Genomic DNA, 22,827 nt, shown 5'->3' on the forward strand with positions numbered 1-22,827 from the left:
GTTACTGTTATTTTCGTTTTTTTTTTGTTAAATACTAAACTATACAAATAGACTGAAGTACTTTTATTTATCAAAATATTATTATGTTGGCATACATTTCTTATCTCTTAAAAAACAGGAATGTTTCAATCTTATAAACTTCTTATTCTTAAAACTTTTGCTAATAAAATTCAAACCAAATTTTGTAACATATATTATCCATAGACATTAGACATCTTGGCAACATTTGCATTTGCGTTTGACAGTTTTGACGTTTTGACGTGTCGCTTTGGTCATCATCGGCTGAATTATTACACATCGAATCAACTATTTATTCGTTGTTTTACATTTAACTAAGCATATATTGATCATTCTAAAATAATAATGAGTCGACACGATAAGAAAGACAGTGAAGACAGTGGCAATATATTTCAAAATTTAGACAAAACTACGTTATTGCAAGAAGCAAGATACTTCAACTCTACACCAGTTAATCCAAAAAAATGTATACATATCCTTACAAAAATACTATATTTACTAAATCAAGGAGAGAAGTTGACAACCCAAGAAGCTACTGATATATTTTTCGCTACGACTAAACTGTTCCAATCGAAAGATGTAGTGCTGCGCCGCCTCGTGTATTTGACCATCAAGGAGTTAAGTTCTATGGCGCAAGATGTGATTATTGTTACGTCGTCATTGACGAAAGATATGACAGGAAAAGAAGATTTATACCGTGCTGCGGCCATCCGCGCTTTGTGCAGTATAACAGACAGCACTATGCTTCAAGCTATAGAACGTTACATGAAGCAAGCTATAGTGGACAAGAACCCTGCAGTGAGTTCTGCTGCGCTCGTCTCTGCTGTCCACCTGTCTGCAACTGTTCCAGACTTAGTACGCCATTGGGTGATGGAAGCTCAGGTAATTATTGAAAAGAATTTTATGTTTGTTTCAATGTAATATGAATGAATTAGCTCTACTTCACAGTCAGATTATAAAGTCATGTAGCAGGGCGCTGGTTGTATGGTAGGAGTGACTATGAAGAAGATTAGCACCATACAACTTTTTTATATTTACAAATCTTTTTCATCGCTCATAGCCGATAGTGTTTGATCACAAAATTAAAGCAAATAACTCATAAGATGTTTTCACAAGACCTAACAAAAATAAATTTAGTTAGCTGTGTATGCTGTGCTAGCGACTGCTGGGTTTTATGTACTGCTAATTTGATCACAATGTGCTGTGCAATCTATACAAATAGGTAACAGACTTTTGCTTTCACTGCGTCTATGGTTAGTCTTGGTTAACTGCTGTTCACGAGGTCTTTGGTTCAATTCCAGGTCATCTGAAATTCTATTGATCTTCTCTAATTTTTATAAGTATGTATCTGTTTAGTAGCCCAGAAGTCAATGGGCTAATCCCATTGCACATTACTACCATTTGTTAATGGCAAAATGTGTTCATTTCACACAATTTTATGTTCACATAACCCTATTTAATGCCAACACGGAATATAAATACTTAAAAAACAATAATTAAGTGTACACAAACACTTCTTGAAAGACTAAGAAAATCCTTAAAAGAATTCTGGCTGGGCAATGTATTATTTTTGTAATTTTTTTCCTTGTGTGCTTTTAATAATCGAAGAGAAAACCACAGACTTATCAATATCCTAAAATGTTTTATGCAATTATAAATAACTGATTACTCCACTGTCGGGCCAATGCTTTCTTCCATAATGAAGGAGAGTATAGGCCTTGAGTCCACCATGCTAGATAAGCACGGGTTTGGGACTTTGTATTCTTCTAAGAACTGTTTTAAAGAACTCTCAGACACAAAAGGTTGCCTTAGTTATGGTTTCCTTCAACATCATTAGAACAAGTGATAATTATTTTGAATATGCACATAACTGAAACACATTTTGGGCATTGCCTTGGGTTCCAACCACTTGTGTAGCCAGTGCATTCTGTGACCACTCGGCTGTCACTTTTCTCATACAATAGGTAGCAATATAAAATGAAGGCTTAATATTACTTATTAACTCTTTTTCTTTACTTTATCATTGAAAATCAAATACCTTGGAAGCTTGCACATCCTTCCAGCTTATTTTAAATGCTGTTGCTGATTTCTTACCAATTCTGTGTGAAGCAACTGCATCTGTCCCTCATTTTCCTATGTATTTATATCTATCTTATGAAAATTATATTCCAATAATACATATTCGCTTAAGTCTTATTTATAAACATCTCAGCTCATCTTATTGCCTGGCGTGCTCATAATTATGTACAATATTATATGGGGCAAGATTAATTATTTTGGTTATCTTAATCAATAAATATCTTGTTTTTGTTGTTTATCATAGAGCTTGTGACTATGTTACACATAGTTATTTGGCACATGCTCTACTAACAATGTATATGTTACTGTAAAAGTCCGAACGATGGTAAATCCTAAGATTTTCCAGTATAACCTAAGATTTACCAACTCGCAATGGTAAAAGTCCGAACAATTCTTTTAATTCGAACTTTTACCTATACTCACTTGATGATGTCGAGATGTCGCGGAGCCCCGCTTCGCGGGGCTCCTCCTTCTGGGTGGTTAAAAAAAAAATAACCACGAAGGCTAAGGTGGGAGCTTCGCTTCGCTCGCTCCCACCTTAGCCTTCTAACCTAACCTACCCATGTCGCTTTGCCCAAAACTCCTTCTTTATAACTATGTCACAGTATATAATTATACCGTGAAATAGTTATAAACATAGTTATGAAGGAGGATTTTTTTATATATTGTAACATAGTTTTTAAACTCTGGCTTGTTCGGACTTTTACCATTGAGAGTTGGTAAATCTTAGGTTTTACCAGAAAATCTTAGGATTTACCCCAGGTCGGGCTTTTACAGTAACATATATAATTGCAAAGCTTCAGAGTAGTTCCCATAAATGGTTAAGGATCTTAAATTAAATAATGCTTAGCAACTGTGTTTCTTCATTAATTTATTGGTTATTTATAAGTCTATTAATGATAATAGTTTTGGATAGCTCTTTTGGTTAGTTATGCAAAGTATATTTTTTGTTACTAAAAGCTTTTAAATTGAGTGACTATAATTAGACTTGTTAACTGCTGAGCCAACTATAAAATGGATCATGTTGATCATGAGTGTTAAACTAAACTTAAAATATTACAATACCAGTTGTACAATATGGTTTTTCTTTCTTTTCCAGGGAGCAATAACATCGGACCATGCAATGGTTTCATACCATGCCTTGGCAGTTGTAGCTGGTACTCGCAAAAATGATCGCTTATCAACAGTGAAGCTAGTTACAAAACTAGCTCGCGCTCCTCTTCGCTCGCAGTATGCGTTGTGCCTTCTAATACGTCATGCTGCCAAATTGGCCGAGGAAGATCAAACGGATGGAGCCAAAGTATACCTGGAGTTCATTGAATCATGCCTTCGTCATAAATCTGAAATTGTTGTTTATGAAGCTGCACATGCTATCGTGAACTTGCGCAAATCCGCTCGAGACCTAGCCCAAGCGGTGTCCGTCTTGCAAATATTCTGCGGTTCTTCTAAGGCAACTTTACGTCTTGCCGGTGCACGTACTTTAGCAAAACTGACGGCCAAACATCCCAGTGCAGTAGCTGCTTGTGCAGTGGATTTAGAAAATCTGATTTCAGATCCGAATCGTTCAGTTGCTACTTTAGCTGTAACAACTCTTCTTGCTACTGGAGCTGAAAGCTCTATTGACCGTCTGATGAAACAAATTTCCAGCTTCATGTCGGAGATTTCTGATGAATTTAAAATTGTTGTGGTTCACGCCATAAGGCGTCTGTGCTCCAAGTATCCTCGTAAGCATCAATCTCTGGCGTCGTTCTTAGCTGGAATGCTACGCGATGAAGGTGGCTTGCAGTATAAAACCGCTATTGCGGATGCTATAATCGCGCTGGTAGAGGAAAATCCAGATGCCAAAGAGACTGGGCTAGCACATCTGTGCGAATTTATAGAGGATTGCGAGCATGCTGCACTTGCGGTCCGCATACTGCACATTCTTGGACGCGAGGGGCCGAAAGCTCGCCAGCCATCCCGTTATATACGATACATATATAACAGAGTCATTTTGGAGTCAGGCCCAGTGCGGGCCGCCGCGGTTTCAGCTGTCGCACGTTTTGGAGCCGCTCGTCCGGAGTTACTTCCTAATATTCGAGTTCTCTTAGCACGTTGCCAACTGGATGATGATGATGAAGTTCGTGATCGAGCTATTTATTACAGTGCAATACTAGACTCTGGAGATAGTCAACTTATCAACGATTATATTACAAATGTCGTAATACCCAACCCAGTTCTTTTAGAGAAAGCGCTTCAGAACCACCTATCTAGTGAGGATACAGCTTGCGCAGTATTCAACATCAATACTGTCCCAACTTTAACTGAGGAGTCTCAAGAAGTAAAAGAAGCACCGATTGAAATAGAGACCCGCGCACCAACTGTATCCCGCGAAGAGCTGTATTCCGACCAATTAAATGTCATCCCTGGCATTGAAAAGCTTGGACCTATTTTCAAAACCTGCGAGGCTGTTGATTTGACTGAACCAGAGACTGAGTATCGTGTTCAATGCGTCAAGCACATTTTTGCACGTCATTTGGTATTGCAATTTGAATGTTTAAATACTTTGAGCGACCAATTCCTTGAAAAGGTTCATATTCGTTTAGATACAGCCCCGGGCTATAAGATGTTGACGGAGGTTGCGTGCGAACAGTTGCCATATGATAAACAAGGCAGTGTCTTTTGCCTTTTGGAATTCCCAGAGAGTCCAATTGAAACTTTAGGAACTTTCGGGGCAACCTTGGAGTTTGTAGTTCGCGACTGCGACCCAACAACTGGGTTACCGGACGGTGGAGAAGGCTACGCTGATACTTATCCATTAGAGGAAGTAGAAATAGGTTGTGCCGATCAGTTCAGGACTCGCTCAGCGTCTGACGACTGGGAGGCTACTTGGGAAAGAGCCGCCTCTGCGGCCGAGGCGTGCGATACGTTTGGATTATCACAAACCGATGTCGGTGAGGCTGCTAAAGCCGTATGCGATCATTTGGGACTGCCGAAATCTGCCATTACTGGAGAAGCGGTCAAAGAAATCCGTGGTGGTGGTATATGGCGAAGTGGAGTCCCAGTACTCGTCAGGGCTAGGCTGGCTGTAGCCCAAGGCGCCGTCACTATGCAGTTGGTTGCACGTTCACCGCGAGAAGATATAGCCACGTTGTTGTTGGCTGCCGTCGGTTAATTTATTGTTGTTGTTTGTCGTTTAAATTACATAATATTTCCTGTTTATTTCTTATAAATGTGCCTTTGGTGTCAAGAATTCATTTAGCGTGTATGTATGTATGTAATTCATTAGAATAATGTATTAAATTTTAACCATTTTTATAGAATAATTTCAATAAATGGACCACCTGTCGTCTTTAACACTACCTAGATTCAATAGATGTTCTATGTATACAGAGTGTGCGTCATCACTCGACGATAGTTCTGATTATGCAATGTTGATATGTATGGAGTAGGTACATGCAATGTGCATGTGTATATCGCATGCTCTTATGTGCAGACTGCGGACTCTGACCGAAACGCAGCACGTTCTTTACTACTAACGTCATAGGTGTTAATACGTAGGTATGCTTTCATAGCACCGAGATTTCACCTACATTCTACTATACTATATACTATAGTACTATAATATAAAGAATACTTAATGTAACTTAATTTATATACATGTCTAAATGTCTACTTACTATCCTATTTTAAGGATCAATTTTTAAAAATAAAGTACTTTAAAATCACTGTTAAATTTGGTATTTTATTTAATAACTGGAATTGAGTACCGAAATATTAAATAGATAACGATTATATAAATAAAATGAGGTAGCTTAAAATGTTTAATAAATTGTATTTTAAGTTCGAAGCTGAAAATAAAATAGAACTTAATTAATAATGTAAATAGGACGCGCCCATCCCCGTGCGAACGAGGTGTATTTAATATGTATGTAAACATTAGTTTAGGATCAATAACCTGACCAGATAGACAACTGAAATAGCTGTACAGCCATCGATAGGCACAGGGACAGCTTCAAGGACGTGATGCCTACCGGTGACTACATAGTTGCTCTATTATATTTTTTAAGACATGCGTCTAAGCTATTACTTAGGTACTAATGGACTTTGACGTCTTTGGACCTATGCTATATTGAACCGGAGTCTACGTAAATAGGACACGTCAAAGATGACACATAGTAAGTCTCCAATCAGTAAATAAAATATATACATAGTCTTCTCTACGATGCTTATCCCAAGGTTACAATATACAATTTTAAATTACCCCAACTTGTTCAATGGAGTCTCTACTTAGACGACACTATTTAGCATTTAAATAGCTAGTACAGACCTACGTTCTGTTAAGTAAGTACTTTTGTACGTACCTAGTACTCAATGGGTAAAGTATTTGACCCTACTAAGAACTTCTCTGGGCAACGGTGCGTTGTTTTAATTATAATCTTTATATTATGATATTTATTGGCCGGTTTCTCAGTTATAAAGTAGGTACTCATGTGTGGGTTAAACCAATAATGTGATTGCTTTAAAAGGTAGGTACATATTTTTTTCGGACCCGTCTTGTTATAATGGCTATCTTATGGAGGACAGTTGAGCTTCCCAGTTTACAGTATAGTGATCCATAACGAGCACACCAGATTACCGTAAGATCTTGGAGTTAATAATAATTTTTCCTTGCATTCAGGGAAAATCGCGTGCTCGTCAACATTACCACTCAGCCTTTACTGAGCCGCAAAGTGCGTCATGGCCACGCGACATGAGTCCGATAACTTGTAAACTGTTGTTGTCTCGCTCTTCGGCCACGTGCAGTACAGAATAATCCTAGAAAGAGATATGCCATCTCGCTCATGCTTGTACCACTCACGTGTTTTTGAGCGTGAACTATAGTTTGGAGCATTATTTAGTCATAGCTATCGATAAATTATAATTTTCCGATATCTTATTATAATTCCTTTTTGTACAAAAACAACGCGCTACCGTCTCTTATATCTTTAAATTAACTGTTGTTATTATTTTCTACCATGAGAGTTTGTTAAATAAAGACCTTGAGCTTACGCAACGACAAATGGCCATTTGGTATTTTCTTAAATTTGCGATTGAAATCATAGAAAAACGGATAATATAGTTTGTACACACTGAATTAAATACGTGTAGGTACAATTCTTTTGAAACAATTCTTCGTGGGTACTATAAACAAGTATTATTAAAAAAAATACGCAGATCGATCCTGCGACGGAAAATTTTATCGACACTATACACAATAGATTATCGACTACCAACATCCCTATGATTCGCATACTATTCTTACGTCACTAGAGAGAGGATACAATTTATATTTTACGATTATAGAACCGATTTTTGACTCGATTTATTAATCGTTGTGAATATTATTGTATGAAAATATGATTTTATAAAAAAACCATTATGGTGAAAGAGCGAAGTGCAGGGGAAAGATCAGGAAGGCTGACCCCACTACCATATGGTATTCATAGCACTGAAGAAAGAGAGGAGACATTTAATATCACGATTCATGTTGCTGAAGATTGAGTTGTCTTTGTTGTTTGATTAATTTTACTGCTAGGCCACCAAGAAAGAATCGAAACACCACAAAATATTCTTCAATTTAAAAAAAACTACTTATAAAAAAACCTTTGAAAACTTCAGTAGCAAGTTTAGCTCCTTTTCCTTGAAAGTTTATTGTACACACCTAAGACTTTTAAATACATATTTTTAGAACTCTTAAAATAGCTCGTCCAAGTTAAACTCCTAATTTCTCGCTCCGTGCTCAAGATTTTTAAATGGGTACCTACTTAAATATAGACTAGTACCTGCCAATTGAAAGTTTGTGGAGCCATAGGATGTTTCGTAAATAAGTTCAAATTAAAGATGACACCTAATACCGCAAGAAAATATTAAACGATGTATTTTTACGCGTAGTAACAAAGGCGCGTTGCGCAAAAAACAGGAAACTGGTCCGAACTACAGCAGCTCCGACTAGTTTCCTGTTTCGACGTTTCCAACGATTCATTAGATTTTTACCGTAAAGTTTAGACAGCAATATTAATTAAATTAAATAATGAGCTTTTTCCTAGATCGATTTTGGGTTTTCTCATATTCACCAAATAATTAGTAACAAAAATGGTTTATTATTATAATGATAAAAGTTATAAATTGTCAATTTTTTTACGGAATATAGAGTCACAAGTTCATAACTACCTCATACTTAAGAAAAAAACCCACTGAAGTTAAAAATACACGAACCTCACATACACGTATAAATTTTTGTGAGCAATTCGTACCTAATTTATTTCTCACTAGCTGACCCGCGCAACTTTGCTTGCGCCACATAAGAGAGAATGGGTCATATTTTTCCCCGTTTTTGTAACATCTTTCGCTGCTAATCCGCTCCTAATGGTCGTAGTGTGATGTTATATAGCCTATAGCCTTCCTCAATAAATAGGCTAACCAATAGTAAACGAATTTTTCAATTCCCACGAGTAGTTCGTGAGATTAGCGCGTTCAAACAAACAAACAAACTCTTCAGCTTTATACTATAGTGCTATGCTATTGCTATTACTATTAGTATAGAATGCTGAGATTAGCGCGACCAAACAAACAAACAAACTCTTCAGCTTTATAATATTAGTATAGATAGTATAGATTAAGTTACTATTTTGGCAATCGCAAATAACTACTGGTGTGAATATATTTATGAAAATGTATTAAGCAAATAAATATATCGCATAAATTCATTTAAAAATCGCCAAAGTTGCATTAATTAGCAATATAATTTATCGAAACATCGGTATTATTTCTTAACAAGCATCGAGTTCCACGTCACTCGATACTAATCGGTTATCGATTTGCAACGGGGTCAATGCGCATCACTACCAACTTCTAAATGTTTTGAGACTCGCGAGAGGTAATTCATACATGTATTCTCTTTTTTGTAACTAAAGATATTGGTCGAATTCTCTTGTATGACGAATAAGGTAATTTTATGTGCGTGGAAGTGATTCGACATATACGTGGCTATAATTAAAAACTATCTAAATACTTGGAACTCACCAAAATAAATATTTAAAAGTATCTATCGTACCCACTTGTGAACTTTAATTTGTTTGAAAAAGTTTACGATGAACTCACAGGGATTAGTGTAATTGTAAAAAACTAGGTAAGTAAGCTATGAACTTGCAGTAATCTATAAAACAACGATTTATGAATTATAGAGCAACATCCGCTGTGCGATTTAAAGTTATTAACCAATGACCAATAATTAGAAAAATTTTAAAAACACATGTTTTGACTGAAGATAGTCTTTTGTTTTGACAAGCCATATTCAACATTTACGCATATTACTGGTATATTAGAAGAAAAAGAACACCTTAAAAAGAAAAAAAAGTAATATTTGTGGGTTATGTTGGTAACTTTTAAAGTAACTTCTTGTGTTTGTGTGCTAACGGAATTATTTGTTGTATGTAGAAATCTGTAAAACAGATGCTTGAAACCTCATAAACTGCATTTTACATTTTAATGTTTTAGTTTATTGTGTATTTTGGATCTCTGTCCTGTGGTAAAAAATATAACGACAATTGCTCAGTGAATGCTGTGTTGCGAATTTTTTTCTACTAGATTTTTATAGAAAAACGTAATTTTATATATTCTTGGAAAGGGATATGCCTAGAAAAACTCTAACTCTATGTGTTGTGTAGCAATAGTAACAACAACAATATGTGTAACCATGTCCTCAACACTTATTCTAACTCATGAACAACAAGGGTGACAGTACTTACAGCAAAGACTATTACTGGAACCCTCTCTCAACATCCTAAAGTCCTACATAACAGAAGCCAAGCCATTATATTGTGTGCGCAGCTCAGAACGGTGCTAACTAAATGAAACTTTCCACTTTGATAATGTTGTTTTGCTTCTCTTACACAATACTTTGGATATTGTACTTAGATGGGGTCAGACTGCCACTGCATCATAGTACAGCTCTGATTGGTATCATTACCTACCCTAGTGCACCTATTGACTGATTGATTGATACAATCAAATCATATCAAGTTTGTAGGCAATCTGTGTTGTTGTTATTGCTAAATTGCCTGTTTAAAGGACCTAAGTGCCTGCTTGATCCATTATTCAACTTAATGAAATACTTTTTTAGGTAATGAAAATGTTATGAATGAAAAAAGTCCAGACGCTGTAACTAACAGTCACAGTTCAAAATAGTAACCCAGTTCTAACAACTCGTAAAACTTTTTCTACATTCAGGTAAAATACAGAAATCATTTTCAGTATCATACTCTCTAGGTAACTCTTTCCCAACTTTCACGAAAAACTCCATACAAATTCTTCTAACTTGCTGCAACTAAACACTTCTATGGATTTTGTATAAGAGAAAAAGTTTCTGGTTACTGACGCGGCCCCATTAAAAAAATAATGGAGAATGTTAGGTAACTTTTGCAAACACTTTATCAAAAAAAAAAAACTTTACAATCTAGAATTTAGAAACTCAGTACCATTTCTGTCCTTAAAACAAAACACATTTATGAAGAAAATAATCCATATTAACATACTTAACCAATAAAACATTTCTATATTATAACTTGTAAAAGTATTATATTATAGGACACAAGGTGTGCATAATTAAATTACCAACAGGTATAAATTGAAACAAGTGTTGTGTAATTAATACTACAAAAATAATTCAACATGACAGTAGATCTTTGATGGATCATAGTACCTTGTAATAAAGATGAAAATATATTATAATTTTACCATGGCACACTTGTTGTTTAGGTTAAATGAACTCGTTGTAGCAGAAGGTTGCAATATCTACATTATGTAACAACATTGCATGAGGAAAACATCATTTGCACAGTTTTGTAAAGGAAATGGGCTAGGTTTATAGGATTTGTCCTTGATGAAATTTTATTGACTGATATCATATCCAATATTTATGTGTCTTATGAATACATATCTATTATATAGTATGCATTTATACTTTCACATCAGCCTGTTCTCCCAGACACCTACAAGTGATAAGTTCACTAGTTTTCGTTTTTAAATGGACTAGTTTTTATAAGAAAAATGTTTTGTTAGGTACAATAAAACTATGTCTCATTGGCGTTATGGCAATAGTTACGACGCTTACTTAATTGTGTATAAGTAAGTTCTTTTTAGGTAAAGCTTGAAAAACATGTTTATTTGTTCTGACGTAAAAGCTCGCACATTTTTACGCATCAGCGGGAAAATTTTGCGAAATTCCTATACAAATCTTTAATAATGCGTTCGTAAGGTTTCTACGCGTATAATGTCGTCACAGAATTTTTGTCCCGATGGTTTTGAAAGAGCTTTGTGATGAATAATTAAATGACGTCGTTACGGACGGCTGGGGTGGCCATTCATGTTTTTCTTTCTCCATGCTGATGGTACATTTTCGATGGGTTATAATGAAGTTTGATGAATAATACAATGTGTTTTCTAAGGTTTCTGGGCACTTGGTGTTCCTTGCTGGCGTTGTTTTTTTGTCCAATAAACTTTACTGGAACTCATAGGGCACTTTTTATGGTAATTTCCCCACTTAAATATATCTGTCTATGTTTTGTCCTTCACAAATTAAACTCGTAAGGGGCCCCCAATATGTCGCATGTACGCTTCTGAAAAGCTTTTGACAAACACGTGTCCGATTGTTAAGCATTAGTACTTAACTCAAGTCCCCAGGTGTGGGTTCCTTTTATAAGAACTACCATACCCTTGACCCTGTCAAGAGGCTATAAAGGGATATAACTGTTAATGGTCATTAAATAGGTACCGCCGTGTAAGTACATAATTATCTACATATTTAATGACTAAATATTCTGTAATTTTTTAAGTCAAAGTTAACAAATCCCATGTTCCCCCCATTATTCATACCCATTGAAGACACTTTTCTCGTCATGTACTCGTAATGTCGTTTTAAGTCGGATGGTAACCATGATAAAACGAATTTTAACCGTAACTATGATAAAACGAAATAAAGTTTAAAATACATTCTACTGACACGTAGTCTGCTAAAAATATATAACAGCAAATAATTGATGCACGCGGAGTAAGTTAGTGCAAGCACAGCGTAATTATTTAAGAAATATGCGAATGTTAGCTTTATGTAACATCAGGTGCCTTGCATATGTGAACATCGATTCTAGCTCATAAGAAAAAAAACTGTGTCATTTCTGTACCTACATTTTTATATTTTGCATATCACGCTAAGATATTTCTAGGTGCAAATATTCACGAACTGTTTCTTTTTTTTAGTTTAACTTGAGTCGTATTCAAGATGGATAACCTGGATGACTCTGAGAACAATGCGAAAATATCGGATTCAGCATACTCCAACAGCTGTAGCAACAGCCAGTCACGCAGAAGGTAAGATCTTTTGTAATGTTCAAACTGGAATCTCATGCCAATTCGCGGTCATGACTTTGGCTACAGGAAACCCTCTCAAATCCAGGAGAAAAACTTTTAGTCCTTGACCTCTTTAAAACAAGTTACGTGATAGAAATTCAAGTGCAGTTACGTAAATGTATCCCTTCAATACTTGTAATTTGTGCCTGCTATTTATAGCAAAAGAAAGATGTGGCAATGTCTATGTACTTTTCAATTCAAATCAAAAGTTACTACGTCAATCTACTCCGATCTCATGGCAATAGCGGCCAAGTATACATATTATGCTTTAGTTCGATGCACGCAAATTATGATATGTTATGTAATAGGTATAATTTAAAAGTGTCAATTTTATTGTTTTAAAATTGATTCGCACAGTAATGCGTACAGAAAAACGACCTTACGTCATAGCGTAGGCATTGAATATCCACGCACACAGTGACACTTACTGCATAAGTATCTCCTTCTATAGGTAAATAACTTAGGTGCTTATCTGTGAATTCAAAACGATTTTTTCCAGATTTACATTGTTAACACGATACTTATCCACTCAGTGCGTTAGAAGTATGCTTGAGAAACGAAGTTTGTTGCTGGTAGATGATTAAATCTTGACATAGTAAGGGAATGCATTAGCTTTAAATTGAAATAATTAGTTAATTGTAATCTTACTATTCACTGGTTATAATAGATTAGTCTACCTATTTAGTGATACTATTTTCTATACGTAAGACTAGCTCTAAGATGATTGATACTCAAACAGTACATACCTACTCGCAGATATATTTATATCTCATCTGATAATAGAATCATTGACCTCCCCGTAGTTCGCTTGTTAGTTTGTCTGCAAGATAAAGTTATTTAGACTTATTTTATGTGCAATTTTCGTGTAGAATTTAAATAACTGCACGTTTGGCGCAGTGGTTTAAGCGGTCACCTCGCCGCAACAACTGTAGCGCCGCGTGTGGTGGGTTCGAATCCCACCCGGGACAAATCTTTGTGTGATGAGCACGAGTATTTGATATTGGATGTCAATTTATCTATATAAGTATGTATTTAGAAGTATATAAGTATGTTTATCAGTTATTTGGTTACCATAGTACAAGCTCTGCTTAGTTTGGAATCAAATGACCGTGTGTGAGTTGTCCAATGATATTTAAAAAAAAAAAAAATACATTTGAATTATGAGCAATAAATAAATCATGCCGGAAGCAAAAGTGAGGTAACCAAAGGGCTCAATAAATATGTAAATCTATTTGAACTTGATTAGTATGTTAACGAATGTGATTTGGTTTTATTGTTTGACAAATCAGTGAAATTATATCAAATAGTCATTAGTCGCGTCGCGTGTTTACAAACATACAAATACTTGGTGTACTTTGACCCGAGACAATAGTCTGTATAAAATAACGCATGAGAACGTCGAGGCGACTATCTTTATGACTTGTTTTCAAAACAAATGAGGTTTATGTCCGCCAAATTCCGTGTTCGACGTGTTCAGTAAACCTGAACATAATGTCACGCAACTTATTGGAGTTGTTGTTCGCGGTGTTTATGAAGCAATAATGGGCGTCATTTGTAGTATGCTACATTCCTTACCTTTGGAGTTAAATAAGATCTAAAAGTTCTTAAGTTCGTTCAATAAAGCATAACTAAACAAATTGTTTCATAAATGGCACAAGAAACAGTTATGAGTAAGACCTTTTTTGTTCAGAAGTTCCTACCATCATCAATTTTCACTGTAGACTTCAACTTACGTTTTCATTCGAAGTAACTGGTAGTTTACTTTACCGTACTCATCAAAACATCATTGTTCCAATTACTCGATTACGAAGAGTTAATAAAGTGTCGAGTAATGTAAGACGTACATAGTTTCACTTACTGAACGGTAAGCGATGAGCAAGGTTAAAGCGGGGTCATTCACCGCCTCGTGGCAAAAGTCAATCCTAGTATCTGAAACGAATATCTGATAAATAGTTTTCTGTAACCACTGAAAATAGTGACTCGCGGCAAGCTGATTTATTGTTTTTTACTCTAAAATGTCCTGCGTTCCGAGATGTTCAATATAAAAAAATTACAGCTCATCAAAATTTGAGATGATATTACTCGTAGACGGTTTTGAGAAAGATAAAATCAAACAAACGTATCGAACCATAGCTATCAGAAGTATTAAACGATTAGAATTTCTCTAAATAATTTTATTTCGATAAACATAGGCTACTACACTTGTGTAAAAAACAAAATCTCTTGGGTAAAATATTCTCAAACTAAGAAATCATACTCCCGCGTGTAACTTTGAAAAAAATTTGACTTGTTATTATGGATAAAGAAGTGGACAGTAACTTTGTAAGAGGAAAGTCACATGTTTCAAGCGGAATGACGACCTCAAATTAGTTAGAATTATGAACCACGTTTTTGGCCAGTTCTAATATTAACTTGGTTAGGAAAGTTTTAAGATTCCCCGAGTTGTCGGCTGTATCTTTTGTATGATACGTCTCGTGTTTTGAATCGTGGTTTCAGACTTAGGCGTGTGCACGTGCACTCGTAGTTGGTTCCAAGATCTTCGTTTCACGACGTTTTACCTATGACATATCTTTATAGAATGTACTATGTACTCAGTTAGACTGTAAATAACATAGTTTAATTTATTTGATAACAACAATTTTATTCCAATTAGACACTTAAAGCAAATCTGTTTCTTCATAAAACTATCAGTAAATTCGTAAAGAAACAAATTTGACTGCATTTTTTTACCTCTAAACTTTGGCTGTTACCTGTGATGAAAAAACTGGCAGTTAGACTCTTATATAGGGGTTTGAAAATAAATCCGTTTATGCTTTTTTGTTTTTACAGCCACAGTTCGAAGTCCACACATTCGGGCAGCAACTCTAGTGGCAGCAGTGGCTATGGCGGAAAACCTTCAACGTCTGGCAGCAGGTTGGTTGTTATATTTTCTACAGTTGCTTTTTATTCATAAAATCTCTCTTCTCTCTTACACATATCCGAAATATCAGTAGTCGGCTTTATAAAATAAAGTCGGTTGAATGTACTTCTCAAAATAGATATTCATATAATTCATCGTACGAGGTGTTATTTTTATGAAAAATCAATATTTTTTTCTAAATCTATCAATTCATTGAGTTTCCTTGTGGTGACTTCATCATAATACAAAGCAGACGCATATATGAATCGACAAACAGTTTCAAGTATTTTGTTGCTTAGACATTGAGAATTGATATCTAAGTTAACTACTATAATATCTGCAACCTTGTTACATTTGAAATTATAATATGATATTTATTTTGTGCAGGCGTAAAAAATATTGACGCAGAACGCGGAACTAATTTATTTATGATCATTAGTCGAGCAAATTCTTACTGTGCTTCTTGCTTGTAAAATATAATGCCTAATGTCGACTCTTGTGATAGCAGGCTATGATTACGCTAGGCGCACGCACTTAAATCAGTTTTTTCTTCACAGTAACAACTTAGGCCAGCCGCCAAAGAAAGAAAAGGAGGCTAAGAAAAAGAAGCAACCACAAACAGACACAACTGTAACAGATGTGGTGGTGGAGACAGAAGTCAGGCCGGCGGAGCCCGCGCCTACCTTCGACGAGCCCAATGAAGAAACGGATGATGGTGGGTGACGCTTCTATTGACTTAGAGTTAAAACAAGGTTTTTCTATCAACACTGATATCTGACTGTAACATTTTTGATGTTCTTTACTTATTTTTTAATCTATTCAGCTGCTTCGGTATTGAACGAGATATTCTAGTCGTAACTTCGCATAATCAGATATGCATAAAACTAAACGCTATTTCTTACTAGTTTACATCAATTTTAAGTGTTTCTCGTCTGTTGTACTTTCAGGGTTTCGTACCCGCAGGATAAAACAAATATTTCTTACTAAACGTTTATGTCGGAGCTCCGCGTGGCTCGATTGATTATAATTATGATTAATTAACGAACATTTATTGGCGTCAATACATAAAGGTATTGTTTTGCCTTATGAATATATTTTATGGGTACGGGACTCTTGTAGCACGAGTCTTTAGATCAACTTGTTTAAGTCTTTAACTATACAGTTCTGTTTTAACTTGGCTTAGTTTTGTGACCGCGTTTAACTGTTCATATAATACTATGAATCGTTTATCTAAACTTTCTATTTATTTACTTTATAAAATAATTCCGAGCCACGTCGTTAGTAATTTTCAATTTTTTCTGTTGACGTTATATAGGTGTTATATAACGCCACCGCCACCGGTGAGATAAATGAACGCGCTCGTCGTCTATATTAGTGTAGTTAGTGCACCTTCGGCAAATAAATAATATAATTAATCAATGTTTATCTATATATGCTTATAAAAATACATCACTACATTCAAATCACACGTTACTTCAATACGACTTAAATTGCTCTACAATGAATTAAATAATTTTGGCTCACTAAACGCAAATTAAATTTCTTCGAACACTAAACTTTAAAGTTGCACCATACTGTTAACAATAAAATAAAAATACAAACTAACAACGCTTCAGTTAAAAGCAATGCAAGTTGAATATAGATAGTTCGGAGATGAAGCTATATTAAATCACTTATTAATTATCGTTACAGAAAGCCAGGGTGATCGGTCCAAACTTCGTGTGTCAGTTGTTTAATACATATCCCCCTTATTATATTCTATAGGTACTACATCACCGGATTTGTTACTCTGACAAATACTTTATACCAGATATGTTTTCGAGGTAAAGTATAGACAGGGATGTATTGATACCAGGGATGCATGGTATGTACAATGTAAGTTTATTTTTCATTTAATATTCAGTATATATCGCGATATCGATGTGGTGGCGTTGTCTTTTTTTTCAGTTAATTTTAAGCTCATTGCAAACATGTAGGTGCATTTTTATCTTCCGTCTATAATTTTGTTGTGCAGTTATGGCATCCCCGCCGCCGGTGCATGCGCAGCCGGACAAGGGCGTTGAAAATATGGACGTATCCACATCGGAGCGAAACAGTGTTAAAGACGAGGTACTACATGTTTCACACCATCTACTATTACTGCCATTTCACTCATATCATTGCCTCGTTAAAGCTCATATACTTATTTTGTCTCATTATTAAGGCGATAAACATCTTGTTCATACCAGTATTATGGATGTTTGCGCTGTAAGGGGTCAGAATTAAAGGAAGCTCGTAAAACAATGCGACCGATACCGACCCGGCCTGTGACGGCGAGTCTGCGAGTTTATTGTTTTGACTAGTATTAAGACTGTTATGGCTGAGCCCGCCGTCTCAGTGGGCTTATCAGAGGGTACATTTGTTATTCATGTTGACAAATTGCTGCGTAGAAAAACGTATAGTGTATCAAATTCGCGACTAGTTGCATATCCTACGACGCACGTCAAGTCGGCTTCCGCTTGCACGGTTTACTTAACAACAACAATTTGGGTTAGTCAGGCTGAATTTCAGGACGAATTTGGGTAAAAGCTGGAAGATTTTCTTAATATTTTGTCGGAATGTTTATTATTACGTTTTTTCTAGGATAGAAAACAAAACATACGTGTAATGCATAGCTTGTTCTAATTACGTCACGGTCACGCTCTCTGAAACGAGGCGATCGGAGCCAATACGCAGTGACGTAATAATCCTATGACGATCGCTTCGATCGCGCCAAAAACATGTTGGGGCACGTGTTCGACTAAACCACGTTTTGTCGACCAAAGTCGTTAGTAAATAATGATATGATTGCAATATTTTCATCAAGGAAATTATAGTAAATTGAAGCTGAGAGTGACAGAGACCACCTGCGTTCTTGTAATTATGTAGATAAGGATAAATACCAATTGACAATGCTGTATGACTCATGATTGTAATGTATACGTATTAAACAATTATAGTAAGTTTCGCATGCAGGTAGTCTTACTACTTAAACATGCAGTTGTTTAACGATTAAATGCTATTCATAATATATAGAAATAAGTAGTTTATAATATAATAGTTTCACTGGAAGAGGGAGCTTGCGTAAGTGCTCGTAGCTCGGCAACTTATTGACTCTAATTCTCTATTTGTTTACGTAATTCCTATAACCGATAGATGGATTTCAAATAAAGGAAACCCTATATTAACTTCTACATCCTATTACTAGTGCTTCCCGTGCAGTATAGTTTTTAAAAATAGCTGAGATATGTAGAAGCACAGTTTTCAAAATCGAATAGTTAACGAAAAGGTTGGTGTTTATGCAAAGTTTTAATAATGACTGTAGCAGAAGAGATCAACCAAAAGGGTAACAGCTGATAATTAAATAGAAATAATCCTGGCTGATAAAATAAACTCTTTTAAGGGCCATATTGGTTACTAAGTTGTAGGAGGTTTTATTTATTGTCAGTCGTATGAAGGAAGTGTCACTTTTACCATGGTGATATAGCGTAATAAAACGGCACTAAACAGCTACAAGCTTACAAGTAAATACGATACTAGTCATCAATGTGTTGGTAGTCAGCATTCTCCTCTTATAAAACTTAACATACCCAATTTTCAGGATTATTTCTTTTCCTAAACTTTTTGTATCTAAGTTCAGTTCAAACGTCATGCACTGTAATCAATTCTGTGACTTTATTATTTTTACAATTAAACATTAGGACTACAAATTATTAAAATAGTCTGCATGCAATAGTGTACATTTCAAATTATGATTCAGGACAACGCGACGCCTGCGCTTCAAGTTATTATAAAACTAACTTTTCTTCGTCATAAAAAATTGATATGTGCAGGCATCAAACTGACTGTAATCACATTCGAACATAAAATGTAGAATATAATCAACTGCTTTTTCATGTGATAGAAATATGTTTGGCATAACTGAATACAAATAAATTTTTTTTAACGAAACATATTCCAACCATTTGATAGTTTCGTACCGAAATTTTTTTTGGGAGATTTGAAAAAGTGTATTTTAATGTGTTCTTTCTAAATTTTAACTATGCAACCCCTATCTCTGATACTCGCAGCACCATATCTTAAAAAATTGCTGCCCAAAAGTAACGTTTTGTAAATACTCCCAGCTGTATAGTTTTACACTAAAGAAAAACGTGATTTCGCTGTATAAATTCATAGAGACCTGATAGTGGAGACCGCTTGCTATAATAGCAAAATTCATGTAAACGTTAAAACCAAATATTATAAATTATGTGTGTCAAAACGTGAAAATCTCTGATGAATACTACACGTTTTGCTCGTTTCTACAGCCCATTTCACCCCTTATGTTTTAAAAATAACCCAACGGGTTTCTTTCTAAGAATTGGAATGATGTAACATTTTTACCAAAATAAAAACAACAGATTTGATGTGAAATTGGTGACTGTACTCGTTCGCATTAATGGGCAGATTATTTATGAATTTGATTAATCTAGCAATGCAGCCTTTAGATTTTAGAACATCACATGTCGCTCATTTGTTGCACCAATTAGGTATATAATTTCAATTTGAAAAAATCGTAATCATGCTATACATGCATGCTGTGGAACATAACTAAATTCATTCGCTAAAGCTCTTCATTTTTATTTAAACGTATAACTTAGCAAATATGGTGTAAACAGCAGTTGAAAATTTCACGCTTACTTTATCTGCACTTTCGGCAACTTAAGAAACTAGACTTATCTAAAATTAAATGGATTTACTAACCTCATAGTAAGGGAAGATTTCAGCGTAGAATTTTCAAAATTATTAATGGTGGGTTCCTTCAGCCAACCATATACGCATTGTCATGTGATCAGTTTGTAACGTATCTCAATTGTTCAAGGTGGCGTCCAGCAATGTTCCTCTGATAAACGCAGCAGCCAACTACGTCACCGGCCGCTCTACTGCCTCATATTGCTCCGTAAGTTATTCATATTTTTCATTAAAATATTTGTTATTTTAGTACTTCCATCGCGCTTTTGTTTTATAAAGTTTACCACGACTTCACGACTACCGACCTCAGTTAATGACGCAAATGTGATCTCCAGCTTTCGTTACTTGAAAAGTAATGTTGAAACATTTATGAGTAGGTACTTGTTGTAATTAATATTTTTTGGAAACGAAACCACTTCTTCACGAAACTCGACTTGCGCAGGACGCGCGGGAGCGCGTGTGTGGGCGGCGAGTTGTGAAACATTGAGTTCTTAAGAGGGCATATTTTGGGTTGAGTGTCATTTAACTTAAGGTATTACTCGGGTCTAGGTTAGCGATTATGAGTGGCGAATATTTCCCTGGCGCAGCTAGTAGTTGTTCCTACTCTAATAAGACGAACGTATTAATGCTGCAATATAGTGGTCGTTCGGGTACCTTGGCTTCACCAAAAATAAAACCGAGACGCAGTGGTAAACTGGTAGTGTACCAACAGCTATCGGAATATAAAAGAAAGAAGTTTGTGAAAAAGCGTCTACAAAGAAGCGCGGCCGTTCAGGCTGCACCCTCAGTGATAACTACAACGGAACCTAGTTGTACAGTAGTGACCGAACCTTGTCCAAACCATAAAAGGAAGAAGGTTGTGTTGAAGAGGCGACAAGCTAGACGCTCCGTTATTGTTTCAAAAACGTTACCTCTTCGAAACAAGATACCGGGTCAAAGCAGCGAATCAACCGATAACCAAACTTGTACCAACCAAGATAAACGAAGCAGTTTCTTCAAAACGCAACAATACACTCGTCCTACAACCAATGTGTTAATAGTTAAAACTTCATCGAAGGATATATCGGATACCGGCAGTGATACACCACCAGATGATGGACTGAAAAATTTAGATGAAGTTAGTTGTGTCTTATTTTTTTTATGTTTTTGTTGATCCAACCGCATTTTGTTAGAAGAGTAAGTAAGTATACAATTGAATGTCTAATCGCAAGTTGCGTCCAAGTATGTAAGTGATTATTTATTCTAGTATATTTTCAGGTTAGCAGCGTAATTTAAAATTCTCTTGATAAATCAACATTTAAGCCGCTTTTCTTAGTACCTTACAATACTTATGTCCATTGTTTCATTATTTTCGTGATCATCTTGGGCCAATTTTATAGTTTACGAATAAGTGCCAGATAAACTATCTTCTGAATAAAGTGACAGCAAATGTATAAAAACGACTGTCACAATTCCATCTGATCAATTACCAGACAGATACTTAGAAGTGATGAAATAGGGCTTATGTCTACAAACTACCCGTTAAGTTTTTATTTTATCAACAAGTTTACCTCAATAACACAAAACGAATTCAGTAAGTTTAATAAAAAACAATAATTTGAGAAGAAAACTATTCGACACTTTATCGTATTTCTTACCGAACATATTTATTTTTAAGTAGTACATAAGTATATTGCACTAAATAGACATTCACGTTATAATAATTAGGCATAAAAAAATAAAAATTGAAGTAAATTAGTAATTGAACATACGTCATACCATATATTGAATGGTAAGCAGTACCCTTATAAATTGAACAATCATTTTGTTGTGTATCGAAAAGTTTAAAAACAATGTTATTGTTTCGAAAAGTTTCGGTTTCTTTTCTTTTCTAATTTGAATAAGTAATTCTTGAAAGGTAGAACAATGATAATTGAGTTGTATGGGGTTTTTCGAAACGAGAAGTTTGAATAAGGTTTTTTAAAACAATTCTTGGGAAAAATAATAAGAATTCAATAACGAGGTATGTTGACCACTCAAACTTTTGATCAATGCTCAATTGTTTGGAATGAAAAAGTTAGACATCCACTCTATGCTTTTGCTGAATAAACTAAAGGTTTTAAGCAAACCTAGTTGTAGATTTAGGCATTTTAGGAAGTTTATACCTTTGCGAATTTGAATAAGCAGTCAGCAGGTATACCTAAGGACAATAAAAGGCGTTAATTGTTTTTTTCTTTTTTCACCCCAGGACTCGCGACTTCACGTATGAAATCTATGGTCTCGATTTAAAATGGTCATGCAACGTTAAATTGTTTGTGAGACAATGATATTTTGTTGCAGGACGGGTTTTCGTGTGTCATCTCTATGCACGATGGTGTTGTAATGTACACCACCTCATCCCTGACGGCTACTCTTGGATTCCCAAAAGATATGTGGATTGGCAGGTCTTTCATAGACTTCATCCACCCACGGGTAATAATACAATTCTATAACAAAGGCTAAAAAGCTTACGTAATTTGATTGTTAGTTTCTTTTATAACATTAAACAATATAAATAATACCTATAATATTTCACAGGACCGCAGCACATTTGCGTCACAAATCACCAGTGGTTTGGCCATCCCGAAAATTGTAAATGGTACGCAAGTGAAAGGTAAATCTGATTTAATGTTAATCCA

General features: G+C 35.3%; 2 protein-coding genes across 13 annotated transcripts in view; both read left to right on the forward strand.

Moving 5' to 3' along the window:
* The first annotated feature begins 235 nt into the window (after positions 1-235).
* LOC142986208 (coatomer subunit gamma-like) lies at positions 236-5,812 on the forward strand. Its single transcript, XM_076134554.1, has 2 exons — positions 236-900; positions 3,197-5,812. The coding sequence occupies exons 1-2, from the start codon at positions 364-366 to the stop codon at positions 5,249-5,251; spliced, it is 2,592 nt and encodes an 863-aa protein (XP_075990669.1). The 5' UTR covers positions 236-363; the 3' UTR covers positions 5,252-5,812.
* Positions 5,813-8,963: 3,151 nt separating this feature from the next.
* per (period circadian regulator) overlaps positions 8,964-22,827 on the forward strand; it is a 29,956-nt gene continuing 16,092 nt past the window's right edge. For 8 of the 12 annotated variants that reach the window (XM_076134903.1, XM_076134906.1, XM_076134907.1 and 5 more), the window contains exons 1-8: positions 8,965-9,247; positions 12,373-12,483; positions 15,352-15,435; positions 15,979-16,136; positions 17,436-17,530; positions 20,301-20,378; positions 22,490-22,621; positions 22,727-22,802. In XM_076134903.1, coding sequence (XP_075991018.1) covers positions 12,395-12,483; positions 15,352-15,435; positions 15,979-16,136; positions 17,436-17,530; positions 20,301-20,378; positions 22,490-22,621; positions 22,727-22,802 — 712 coding nt within the window. In that variant the 5' untranslated portion in view covers positions 8,965-9,247; positions 12,373-12,394. Of the gene's footprint in view, positions 9,248-12,372; positions 12,484-15,351; positions 15,436-15,978; positions 16,137-17,435; positions 17,531-20,300; positions 20,379-22,489; positions 22,622-22,726; positions 22,803-22,827 lie in introns of all 12 variants that reach the window. The other 4 variants (XM_076134908.1, XM_076134914.1, XM_076134911.1 and 1 more) reach the window with 3 other exon arrangements.

Source organism: Anticarsia gemmatalis, chromosome Z (assembly GCF_050436995.1).
Source record: "Anticarsia gemmatalis isolate Benzon Research Colony breed Stoneville strain chromosome Z, ilAntGemm2 primary, whole genome shotgun sequence".
In the NCBI taxonomy this organism is placed as follows: domain Eukaryota; kingdom Metazoa; phylum Arthropoda; class Insecta; order Lepidoptera; family Erebidae; genus Anticarsia; species Anticarsia gemmatalis.